General features: G+C 33.1%; 1 protein-coding gene across 1 annotated transcript; it reads left to right on the forward strand.

Annotated features, from left to right (window-relative positions):
• The first annotated feature begins 2,708 nt into the window (after nucleotides 1-2,708).
• On the forward strand, nucleotides 2,709-6,977 carry LOC100809684 (U-box domain-containing protein 4). The gene is made up of 2 exons (XM_003538355.5): nucleotides 2,709-3,176; nucleotides 5,823-6,977. Exons 1-2 carry the CDS (start codon nucleotides 2,854-2,856, stop codon nucleotides 6,676-6,678), a joined length of 1,179 nt encoding a protein of 392 aa, XP_003538403.1. The 5' UTR covers nucleotides 2,709-2,853; the 3' UTR covers nucleotides 6,679-6,977.
• The last annotated feature ends 6,117 nt before the right edge of the window (nucleotides 6,978-13,094 follow it).

Raw genomic sequence — 13,094 nt, forward strand, 5'->3', positions numbered from 1 at the left:
TTAAGGAACAAAATTCAGGATTAAATACATAAATTAATAAGGTCCACTATCATCTGTTTACTCAAACAGCTTAAGCAATATCCGATATTGGTTTGAAACCCTCCAACACTTAATTCAAAGACATGCACTTGATAACTGTACTGTAATCACCAGTTGGTTGTATTGTCTAAAAAACCAAGAAGTAATACATAAAAGCAAGAAATAAAACTGCTACAACACTAATCACTTGAAGATATTACAGAACTATAAAACATACCATAGTTAGTAGAAGAAATACTTAAAAGCAAGAAGAAATATTATATAACAGCTACGTTGTAAGAGCAGTTAGTTGTGGCTTTCCGTACCAATAAAAATTCACAGAGCCTCCATCCTCCAATTATGTGTGGCTTTCCGTACCTTTAGCATATTCTTAAGATGATGTTGTTGATTTGCATGCTTTGTTAACAATATCCGAATTAGCGTCCCACATATTAGCCCTAATCCAGACTTGCTTTGTTAACAGTTCTCCATATCTGTACCACAAAGCCAACCCTGGTAGGTAAACATTCCCTACGTACCATACAAAATGTTTGACTCTCGGAGGCACCCTCAAACTCCATATCCTCTCCGAGGAATCCACCTTCAAACGGTTCTCTCGAAAATCATGATATGCGGATTCACCGAATAGTTTCATCCTTCTTTACCTAATAATTTGAGTTCTTTCATTAATTACTTTTATTTTTTTATCGATAAATATTAATTTTGTTAGAAAAATCAATTATTTTATTATAATTTTTAATATAAAAATAAAAAATTTGATTCATTATTCACTCTTCCAGGTTAAACAAATATGAGACGTGGAAATGTGTTAAAGATGCACTAAAAAAACCAATTCTCTATAGGTTAAATTATTTTTTTTAGTAATTTAATTTTTTTTATTCAATTTCCTCCTTTAATTTGGTTATTTAATTTTTCAAATAGATTCAATTTAATCCTTTATTCTAAATTTTAAAAAATTATACTTATAATAATTTAAAACTATCACCAGGTGATTTAAAAAATCACAAAAACTCGTATTTTCCAATAATCCGCTCTAAAAATTAGGTAATTCAATTGAACTAAAAACATAAGACTAAATTAAATTGTTTTAAAAATTAAATGATTAAATTAAACATCGATAATAAATAGAGAAAAAAAAACTAATTTAACATTCTTTATACTATGGAGATTACTAAAACTATTTTTATCCGTTTCTAGAATAATTAAAATAATAAAAATTCTTGATAAACTTAATTTTACTGACAAAAATAAATTTTTTAATTCATATAGAAAGATTGTAAGATGGAAATGATAATAACTTATATTTAACATAAATATTTCCCTGACATTCTTTTTGCTTAGCATTATTTTTCTGACAATTGAATCAAATGATAACTTCACAATAATAAATTAACTACGGCCGGCCCAAAAACTGATAAAATGAGCACGTTTAAAAATCAAACTTTTTATAGAATGACCTAAAAGAAACAAATTCAACGAGGAAATATTTTTTTATTTCCCCACTTGAATATTCATTTTTCGTATTGTCTTGAATATTCAATTCATATGTTTGAAATTGAACAAACCTAAAGACGATATGTATTGTGAAGTTAGGAAAACATATATTCCATGTCCTTTTCGTTTCCTTGTTTCTAATACACATATTCTTGTGATAATAAGAATTGAATCCCTTTCAAATTTTTAATTCCAATTTCCAAACAAAAAATGATACATTCCATATGCAAATAAATTACTCCCTTGAAAATATTAAAAGCAATTTAAAACACGTGGAAGGAATATATTGGCCATTTCTCAATTCTGCAGAAAAGGTTACAATGATACTGGACCCAGCCCAAGGCTCACAAAAAATATGGTAAAACACATTGATTGAAGACTAGACCAACATAAGCATAGAGCATAAAGAATAATAAAATATTATAATTTCAGTGGATCAACTAATATATAATATACAATAAACATAAAATCTAATATATAATATAAGATTTTACTAGTTAAATAAATAATATTAATATATAATTGTGTTAAATATTTTAAAAAAAAATTATTATTTACAAGATTTTTTTTATTTGAATTATTTTTTTAATTATTATTACCTCCATTTCTTTATAATTGTCGAGTTTTTATAAAAGAAATATTTATATTTATTGGTCTCTTGCAAAATTTAAGATCATATTAACTATTATTTATTAATTTTACTCTCATTTATCTCATAATCTTTAATAAATTTATTCATGTAGTATTTATTGTGAAGTGCAAAGAGAAAGAGATAAAATTAGAAAACTTTATAATTATTTTATTAAAATCAAGAAAACATTATAATGATTTACAAAGTTTGAAAATGAAACTTCACTTTAAATATTCAAGTTTAATTGTAGTCAAAAGATTTTTTTTTCTAAATGATATATATTTTAAATGAGAAAATCTTATTTGAACGGGATAAAATTATTATAAATGATAAAAAAATTCTTAAAATAATAAATATAAGTTTATATTTAGAACTCGAATATGATATCATTCATTTGATTAAGCTAGTTGTCTTAGGTAAAAAATACACCTGGTGTCTAATAATAATAAGTAAATAAATAAATGAAACTTCTTTTTTGACTCTAAATAAATGAAACTTATTCTAACATATTTTTACCAAACTATCAAACCAACAACTTCTCTCTCTATATGTACGTGTTACAAATAACTGTTGCTTAACGCCTCTCCGAGACGCCTCCACCCCAAAACAACAGACACACTTTGCGTTTCTTCTCAGCCTCTTAAAATAAAACAGATTTTTCTCTCTTTCTTTCTCTCACTACATCCTCAATGGAGAGTCCCCATTCACTCTCTCCCTCTTCCTCCTCCTCCTCCTCCTCTTACTCCTCCGACGGCGTCGCCGGCTTCGAGACGGAGGAACCGCGGACGCCGCTGGCTGTGCGCCGCGCGCTGCAGCTCCTCAACTCCGGCCAGCCCGACCTGCGCCTCCAAGCCGCTCGCGACATCCGGCGCCTCACGAAGACGTCACAACGTTGTCGGCGCCAGTTATCCGAGGCTGTCGGTCCACTCGTTTCCATGCTCCGAGTCGACTCGCCCGAGTCACACGAACCCGCTCTCCTCGCCTTGCTCAACCTCGCCGTCAAAGACGAAAAGTACCGTACATCTCTCCCCCTTTTTTTTGCCTTCTGTTAATTTTTAATTACTAATTACACCTTTCCTCCAAAACTAAGCCTGACTAATTATATTTTTTTATAAAAATAAATAAAATAAAACCCTAAATTATTGACTAATTAGATTTTTTTGTTGTGTTTTATTAATTTATTTGTAGTGGGTTTAATTTTTTATTTACTAATTTATTTATATGGTTTTTGTTGGTTGTTGTTGTTTGACGTGCTTTTTTTTTTTCCTGATTCTGGAAATTCGTGTGCTTTATGAAACATTTGCGATACCTTGAAGCCATCGAGTTGGGGATTTGATATAAAATTGAAATAAAATAATGTCAATTTGGGATTCCATGTATCTGTATAATATAATACTATAATATAGTATACTATATGGTACTATATAGCATATATGGTGGATGTAATACTCTGAGATTCTGATTCTGTTCTTTATTCTGTCCCCCCAGTTTCCTTTTTCTTTTTTGTTTTATATTTTTCGTTTTTAAAATCTACATAGATATTTGTTTGAAAAGATGATGATGGATGATTCATGATATACCTTCCTTTTTCTTGGGGGAAGGGAGGGGTAGTTAGTTAGCATCCTTGACAGAAAATAGGAATTGAAATACCACTTTATCATGCCTTAGAATGCAAGAGTCACACATTTCTGTGGTTGATTGAATTCTTTAAAATATTTTGTTTTATAAAAAAGAGAAAATGGCCAGCAAATTGGTACGGTATTTACCTTTTATTAATGGGTAAATAGACAAATTATGTGATGAGGTGATAAATTGATCTCAGAAAGATTAAAATAAATTGGTATAAAAAATGAAAAATATAAATTTAGTCTTTCAACAAATAAATGTGGGATTGATTCTTGTTAAATTTATGAAATTTTTTTTATTAAGGTTTAATTTAACAATAAGTTATATTTTTCAAATATCAAATTAATATTAAGATACAAAATTTAAAGATCAATTTGTCATTAAATTATCTGTCGAACTAATTTGTTGCATTTTTTATACTTTGCGAACTTTTCATCTTTCAAAAACAAATTTATCAGTAACTCACACTTTAAGGGAGTAGCTCACACTTTAAGGGATGAAATTAATTATTTATTCTTTATTAATCATTATTAATTAATAATAATATTGTTATTATTAATTTTGTGTTTTGTGGTGAGTAGTCTTGTGAATTCTAGAATGTCGATTACGTTGCTTTATGAATGATAATTATTGCTTTTTGATGGCTGAAAAATGCATGCACACAAATGCTATATCACAAGAAAGAATTGGATGCTTTTCATTGTTGAAACTTATCCGATTGCGAGGTGGATTTCCTTTGTTTCACATGGTGCTCTTTCTTTTTACCTTTTGTTTCTTTTCCTTTTCCGCTCATGTGTTATTCCGGAAGTAATCTTTTATACTATCATTTATTGCTCATTGCTGCGTGTCAATTTTCACCTTCTGGCAAAAGGAATAGTTTTAATTCCTTTATTTTTCTGTCGCTTCTAGTTGGTAACTAAATATTTGCATAAAGCAGTGCTAGTTAAAACTTTTAGATATTGGTTTGCCATGTTTATCATATCATATACAAAAATTATCAAAAAAGCAAAATAAAAAGGAGAGCTATTCAGCACGCCTTAATAATTTTTAGGATAGAAATGGGAGAAATCCAGCTGTTATTAACTTATCTATTTTTCTTCAATGCTTTTAAATTAGTGATTTCACAACTGTGTACTTAATTTTTCTAGAGATGGTTCAGATCTCTGCATTGAACGTGATGTTCAACCACTGAATGGCTTTTTTCATACTCCTGTCCTCATTATTTTTGTTCAAGTGAAGAGTGACCAAAGAGGGGTAGAAAGTTTTGATTTTTACTCGTTGTTGCTTGGACAGAGGGCGGAAAATCACTTTCATGCTGTAGGAGTGACCTAAATTTGTGGTGTGGAGTGTAAATGAGTTGCACTTTTCCCTATATTTTTTGTTATACCAAACAATGTGAAGTGATTTTGATTCATTCCAAATTTCCTACCTTCCCATCCTATGCAAAACAAGCATACCTAAAGTTTCTTGTTTTGGCTCATGTTTTAATACATGAATATTGTCAATCTAGATCCTTTTGAGATGAGAAAACAGTACTTCTTTTTGTGTTTATCTTTATCCATTCCTTCCCTTCCACTCTCTTTTCTTTCTTTCTCTTTGGTGGGACCTTTAGCAAGTAGTTTTGAGCCAGCATCATGAACTTGATGCTGTGCCTAAATTGCCCAATAATAGAGAGGAAGGGAATTAAATATGACATGATATCTAACCACCACAGGAGAGTTAACCCAGGGGAATCAAATTTAATTCTACTTTGGCTTGAGAATGAACTCCAATTACTATAAAGTCTAAAATATACCAGGATATCCATTTCTTTTGCCTGGCATGTGTTACATAACCTAGTTAATCATGAACTAATATTGCCTTGTTTGTTGTATCCTGTGCTTTTTGTTTGTTGCGTTACCATTATACAAGTATCAGCCAGTTAGTCTTAATTTCTTTTGTGGTTCAGATTTAGTGCTGATTAACTTTTTGCTAGATAATCTTTAGTCATAATTCAGTCGTATTCATCACTTGAACTGGTCTAATCTTGCAGGAATAAAATCAATATTGTGGAGGCCGGTGCATTAGAACCGATAATTAGTTTCCTCAAGTCTCAAAATCTAAATCTGCAGGAGTCTGCAACTGCATCTTTGCTCACACTATCTGCCTCTTCAACCAACAAACCAATCATTAGTGCTTGTGGTGCCATTCCTCTTCTTGTGAAGATCCTTAGAGATGGAAGCCCCCAAGCTAAAGCTGAGGCAGTAATGGCTCTCTCTAATTTATCAACACACCCTAACAATCTCAGGATCATTCTTAAGACAAACCCAATCCCTTTCATAGTTGATCTTCTCAAAACCTGTAAAAAATCCTCGAAAACTGCTGAGAAATGCTGTGCTTTGATAGAATCTTTGGTGGATTATGATGAGGGCAGGACTGCCTTGACATCCGAGGAAGGCGGGGTTCTTGCAGTCGTGGAAGTTCTCGAAATTGGCACTCTCCAAAGCAGGGAGCATGCTGTTGGAGCACTGCTGACAATGTGCCAAAGCGACCGATGTAAATACCGGGAACCAATTCTTAGAGAAGGTGTCATTCCAGGACTTCTTGAGCTTACTGTCCAAGGAACACCAAAGTCTCAGTCCAAAGCACGCAGCCTTCTGCAGTTACTGAGAGAGTCTCCTTATCCGAGATCTGAAATTCAACCTGATACCCTTGAGAATATAGTATGCAGCATCATATCACAGATCGATGGCGATGATCAATCTGGTAAGGCAAAGAAGATGCTGGCTGAGATGGTTCAAGTCAGCATGGAACAGAGTCTGAGACATTTACAGCAAAGGGCTCTTGTATGCACCCCAAGTGATCTTCCTATAGCTGGCTGTGCTGCTTCTGAAGTTTCTTCAAAATGATAATTGCCGCTGGCCTAACTCTGTCTTTTTTCACTTTTTTTGTCAACTTTTTTTGGTCTTTGCACTTGGGTTTTGTGAGATAAATTTCCATAGTAGAAAACGAGAAAAAAAAAGAAAAAAAAGAGGAATAATAATACATAGTGAAGTATGCCAGTCCAGGCCATTGTGGAGGTATCGAGTGACTGGTAATTGTCAATAAACTAAGTTGTCATTTGGTAAAGAGCAGGATTTTGTATTTGGCTTGTAAAGAAACGGTTGTATAAATTGACATACAAGTAGTAAAAGCTCTTTGTCCAAAATTCTTCCTGTTCTCCATTTCTGCAATGACGTGATGACCTCTGCTTGCATGTTTGTTTGGATTGAATTTAAAAATGTTGTGTGTATAACTTCAACACAAATTCAATATATAAAAAGGATTGTGATCCTTTGTCAAAATAATTTTTACTTTAAAAGTACTTTTTCACCTACACCCCACGATAAAAGTAATTTTACCAAAGCATTATGATTTTTGTTTTTGTTTTTGTTTTTATTTGTTTGATTTGGAAATGTGTGTTACATCAATATTAACTTAAATCAAATATGCATTATATGTTTTATTGTTTAACAGTATTTCAATCGGTAATTGATGGAATGAAATATAATTTTTTAATTATTTGGCAGAAATCATATTATGAGAATTGATTTTAAATAATTAAAATCATAATTAAACTAAGTTAATTTGAAATTTTCAATTAAAGAAAGAAGATGCTTTTTTTTTTTTGGTCACGGGAAAATAAATTTTTGCGTAACTAACTTTCACTTGTGCTTTAAAAAAGAAAAACTTTCACTTGTGAAGATGAGCCGGCGGACAAACCGACCAAGTGAAGAAATGTCCCCCAGTATGGTTTGGATACTTTCTTTGCATATGCTACAAGTGTGACACGATTGCAAAACTATAGTCAAAATTTTAATAATTAATAACAGAATCCTAAAGTTTATACCTTTCCATTTAGCAAAAAGTTCTTTTAAGAGGGATAAAGGCCATTTCGTTTATCTCGGCAAAACAATTATTAACTCTTTGTGATATTTTTATAAGATACGGTCGTTGATTAAGAAATACAGTACTATTTTTTTCTCTACTTATAAGAAATACAATTTTATTTTCAAATGCATTAATTATGTATTTTTATATATTTTAAATTTATTGTAAAGTTTATAAGCGAGACACTCATTTATGTATCAGGTGAGTGAATATATTTATTGATTGATTAACAATTTAAACTACATTTATTAGTTGAAAAAAAAACATTCCTGAAATTTTGAGAAATGTCATTAAATAAAGGTTACAACTCATTTTGAAAAGCAACACACTAAATAAGCCATAAGCCATAACCAGTAGCCAGAAAATCAGGAAGAAAAAAAAAAAAAGAAGCATAATAAACTAGTATGTCTACCACTATATTTGTACTGCATAATCTTATCAGCATCCCCTTTCGATCATAGTTCTAAAATTCGATCTGATCATTGATCATTGAGCTAGTAATTGATCCGGTTTGATATGATCTATATTAAAAAATTTAAAATTATATATATATATATATATATATATATATATATATATATATATAACTAACATTATTTGATTAGGAAAAATCCATTCATAATTTCATACTCCAAAATTTAAAATAATAATTGAAGTCTTAAAGTTGATAACACAAATGAAGTGTATTAATAATAAAGAAAATGTAAATAGCAACTACCTAAATTAAAACACATGTCCAGTTTTTAATAAACAAAATGAGTCAAAGTCTAGTTTTTCAATAAACAAAAAGAGTGTGGATAAACTTTTTGCACTCCCCATTATAATGAAAAGTTCATTACGAAATGCAATCAACCCATTTTGGAATGCAAAATGGAAAGTGTAGGATGCAATAAAAGAAGTATAGGAAGCAAGTGTGTGGATCCGGCCAGATTAAGCCCAAATAAAAGTTTTCAATAGTTTGAGAATAATCAAAAACCCTAATCTCCAATATATATAACCCTCTCTTCCTGTTGTACCTTTTCCTCTTCCTCTTCGATCATTACCGCTTCACAATGCCGCCGAAGTTCGACCCCTCCCAGATCGTTGACGTCTTCGTCCACGTTATTGGCAACAAGGTTGGCGCGACAACTTCCCTCGCAGTGCAACGGTGGCATCGAGCGTGAAGATGAGCGTGAAGAAGAGAAGTGACTGAGGTTTTAGGGTTGATTCAAAACAACGTCATTCTCAAGCGTGACAAATTTTTTTAACGTGCACAACCTAGTCCGGGTTTTTAAAACCGGTCAGGTCGACGGGTTTCCACAAAACTAACTGGGTTTGGCCGGATCATCCTGGGTCACATGCATGAGCAGTCCAATAGCAAAATCGGTCTGATTATGCCACCAGGTCCTGATTGGATCGGTCCGACCAGTAGGACCGAACAAGGTTTCACAACTATGCTTTCAATATTTAGTACTACCTTGATGTTATTTGTCCAATCATATAGAGATAATTAAATTTGTGATTACATTGTAGATTGAGTATTGCACAAATGTAAGCAGCGTTTCCATATCGCAGCAGAGAAATTACATGTGAAAAACAAATGCGCATTAGATTCTTCCACTTCCTCACACAAGTGACATCATTATTGGCTAAAGAAATACCCCTCCTTCTTAAATTCTCCCTAGTCAAAACACTATTAAGGGCAATTATCCAGGTAAGTGCAACAACCTTTGAGGGAGCCTTAACTGCCCATAATTGTTTATAAAAACCATTCTCCTCCAAATCTACTACATTTTTCATAATACTATATGCTTTCCCCACAGAGAAACCATCAATCTCCCTTCCATCCCCCCAACATCACTTGTCCCTTTCCCTAAAATTTGGTTTTACAGAGTTCAATTCACTCAACAGATTATCTACCAACTCCTTTTCCCATACCAAAAGGGGCCTTCTCCACAACAAATTCAAACTCCATCTGTCATTTGACCACTCGCCCATATCACTAATCTTACAGTTGTGTTGGGCAGATACATAAAATAGTCTACTATATTTGATTGTCAATTTCTCATGACCCAACCAGTAATCACCCCAAAAACTTATATTTTGTCCATCCTTAACGCTCTTTTAGTATTACTCCAGAACTAGTCTTGGCTATTCCTTGTACTACATACCTTGCTAACATTCTTCCACCAAGTGACGTAGAAGGAGATAACAAAATATCCTTATAGACTTTAGCCCTTTCTCTAATTGTCCTAGCCCACGTCGAATTATTATCTACCAAAAACCTCCACATCCACTTATACAATAATGCATTATTAAAAGTCTCTAAATCCTTGATACCTAGGCATCCCAAATCCTTTGAGGAGCACACTTTCTTCCAATTAACCCAATACATTCTCCTTCCATCACCTTTTGCTCCCTATAGAAAGTTTTAGTGTATTCTAGTGAGCTTGTTAACAACCTAAGAAGCATATATTCAAACACGACACGGACATGGACATGGAGACACACCTATAATCAAAACCATGGGACACACACACACACACTTGTATGTATGTAAAATATGATCAATATCAACATCACAAAATTTTAAATATGATCAAACATGATAATAAAATTTATATATTCATATGATAATAAATCTAAGAAAAAGTACTAACTATTAAGAGACATCAAGAGATATGCTTAACAAAAAGTACTAAGACTAAGAGGCATCAAGTCTAACAAAAAGTTTAAATATTAGTCTGTCAAAGCCCTTGGTCATCTTCGTTGAAAAAGACAGCTTCTAAAACTAGTTCGTCAAGAGATAAATTGGATATTTCAAGGATTCCATCGCCATCAAGTGAAAACCTATCTCCTGCAATATCTTACATTCTAGTTTCCTCTTCATTGTAGTTTGAGGAATTTCTTGAAATGAGGCGAAGATTGCTATGAACATATACAAGATCCTTCATTCTTTTAGGTGTCATCTTATTTCTTTTCAGGCTATGTATGAAATTGTAGGTGCTTCAATTCCTTTCACAACAAGAATATGAAGATGGTTTCCCAAGTAGCTTAAGGGCAATTTTTAGAAGTGTTGGTGCATAAGCACCATGAGCAAGCCACCAAGATTTTGCATCCAATTCACCTTTATCTCTTAAAGAGTCAACATTATGAAAGGCTTCTCTTCCATTAGAAAAATTTGCAAACTCCAAATTAACTTGTCTCCTTACATCCACATCATCAAAGTATCTTTTAAAGCATTTCTTCCTTTCATTAGTAAGTTTCACATCTTGATGTGGGGGAACTCTTGATGGATCTTTACTTAACCATTCATGACTATAATATCTATAGCAATTAAAAAAATATAAACATGAATTAATATAACCTACAAAGAAATGCATGCAAAAAAATATAATCAAATTAATTTAAGGATATAAAGTATTGCCTTGGGTTTAAAGAATGTGTTAGACAATGAAGAGGTGTGCTATTTTTAGTCCAACAATCCATTAATATTTTCATGTCGACATATTCACCCTTCTATGGTTGGCACCCACTGGTATCCCCAAGTAGATGAATGGAATAACCATCACCCAAAAATTTAGAATGGCTGCCAATCTTTGTTGAAGATCCGAAGCCACTGCAACTTCAGCCAACTTACTCTTAAAGAAGTTGTCTTTCAGACTTGAGGCCGGTTTGAAACATTTGAGTACAACTTTAAGTGTCAACACATTTTGAATTGAAGGTCATCCTATAAACACAACATCATCCGTAACTACAATGCAATAATACTAAAATTCTACCTACCCACCTTGGGCCTGACAAAGAGGTCTTTATCAGTAGCCATTCTCATCAAACCTCCTAGACCATCTGCCACCATAAGGAAGAGGAATGGTGCCAAAGGGTTGCCCTGCCTCAGTCCCTTTTGGTTTTTGATTTCGTCAGTGGGGTTTCCATTCACACAACTTCACCAGTTTATTCACTTTAGGGATCAAAGACACAAAAGTTGCATTCACACCCCTCGGTAGAGTACCATTGTGATGAAATTCATTGACTACCTTCAAGATGTCTTCCTTAATCACCTACCAACACCCCTTTATAAAATTAAAATTCTAGGCATCTAGCCCAGGGCACTTGTTGTCGTTACACTCCCATACTGCACACCTAATCTTTTCCTAAAAAAAAAAATTTGCACAAAGCATCTCATTATCCTCACTATCAATTTGTTTGAAAGGAACCTCCTCCAAAGACATCCTCGGCCCCCCATGTTCTATATACCTTTGTTCAAAGAAATTCTTAACTTCTTGCTTTAAACGTAATTGGTCCTCAACCCATGTATCATTGACATTTACTCCCCTTATACCATTCACCCTTCTGAACCAATTAACAGTATTATGGAAGAAGGATGTCTTAAAATCACCTTCCTTTAACCAAGTCAATCTTGACTTCTAGTACATAAGAGATTCTTGCTCGTTGGAGACAAGAGCTAGCTCTTCTAATAATTTGCTCCTATCAAGTGCTTGTTGGGTGGAAATATCTCTCACCTCATCAATATCATCCAAAGTGCCTATTTGCATGGCTGACCTCCTTTTTGCCTCCTCAAGATCACCAAAAGCATCATAATTCCACCTTTTCAGCTCAAACTTTAGCTTCTTCAAATTTTCTTTGTAGACATAATCTGCCTACCCCTTTATCTGAATAGCCCCATATGCTTTTTTCACAAAGTTATAGAAAGAATGATGGGTTAGCCAAACATTAATAAACCTAAAAGGTTTAATGCCTCAGTCCTACTACAAATGTTTCAGTACCAAAGGGCAATGATCAGACACTGAACAATTAAGAACGTATTGAACAGATTGTGGCCAATGCGACAACCATTTCGAGCTACCAAAACCCTATCAATACAACTGACCGTCGTGTTGGCTGGACTAATCCAAGTAAAACTACGACCAATCAACAAAACATCAAATAGTTCCATCTCCTCTATGAACGAGTTGAGTTCACTCATATTAGACTTAGATTGTGCATAAACAATGCCTCTTCCTTGTCTCCCATTTTGCTCCCTCACAACATTATAATCGCTTATAATGCACCAAAGTCAGCCCCAAAGTCATCTCTCAACTTTTTGAGTTTCATCCAGAACAACCTCTTCTCCCTAATTGAGTAGGGAGAATATACATTAATGATTATCACTTGTGACATATCCACCTTTAAGATACCCCTTGTGTCTAAGAAACCGTTACTTGAGATCACATCATGAAAGTGGAAGGAATTTGAGCCCCAAAGGCATAACAACCCTCCAAACAAATTAATTGCAGGAACATTTTTCCATTCAACATTTTAATCGCCCCAAATAATTGAGCAAATCTTATCATCCATAGAGCTTAGTTTTGTTTTGTTTCTTAAACACACACAAAGTTAGGTTGTACGAATTTTA

Source organism: Glycine max, chromosome 11, assembly GCF_000004515.6.
Source record: "Glycine max cultivar Williams 82 chromosome 11, Glycine_max_v4.0, whole genome shotgun sequence".
Lineage (NCBI taxonomy): Eukaryota > Viridiplantae > Streptophyta > Magnoliopsida > Fabales > Fabaceae > Glycine > Glycine max.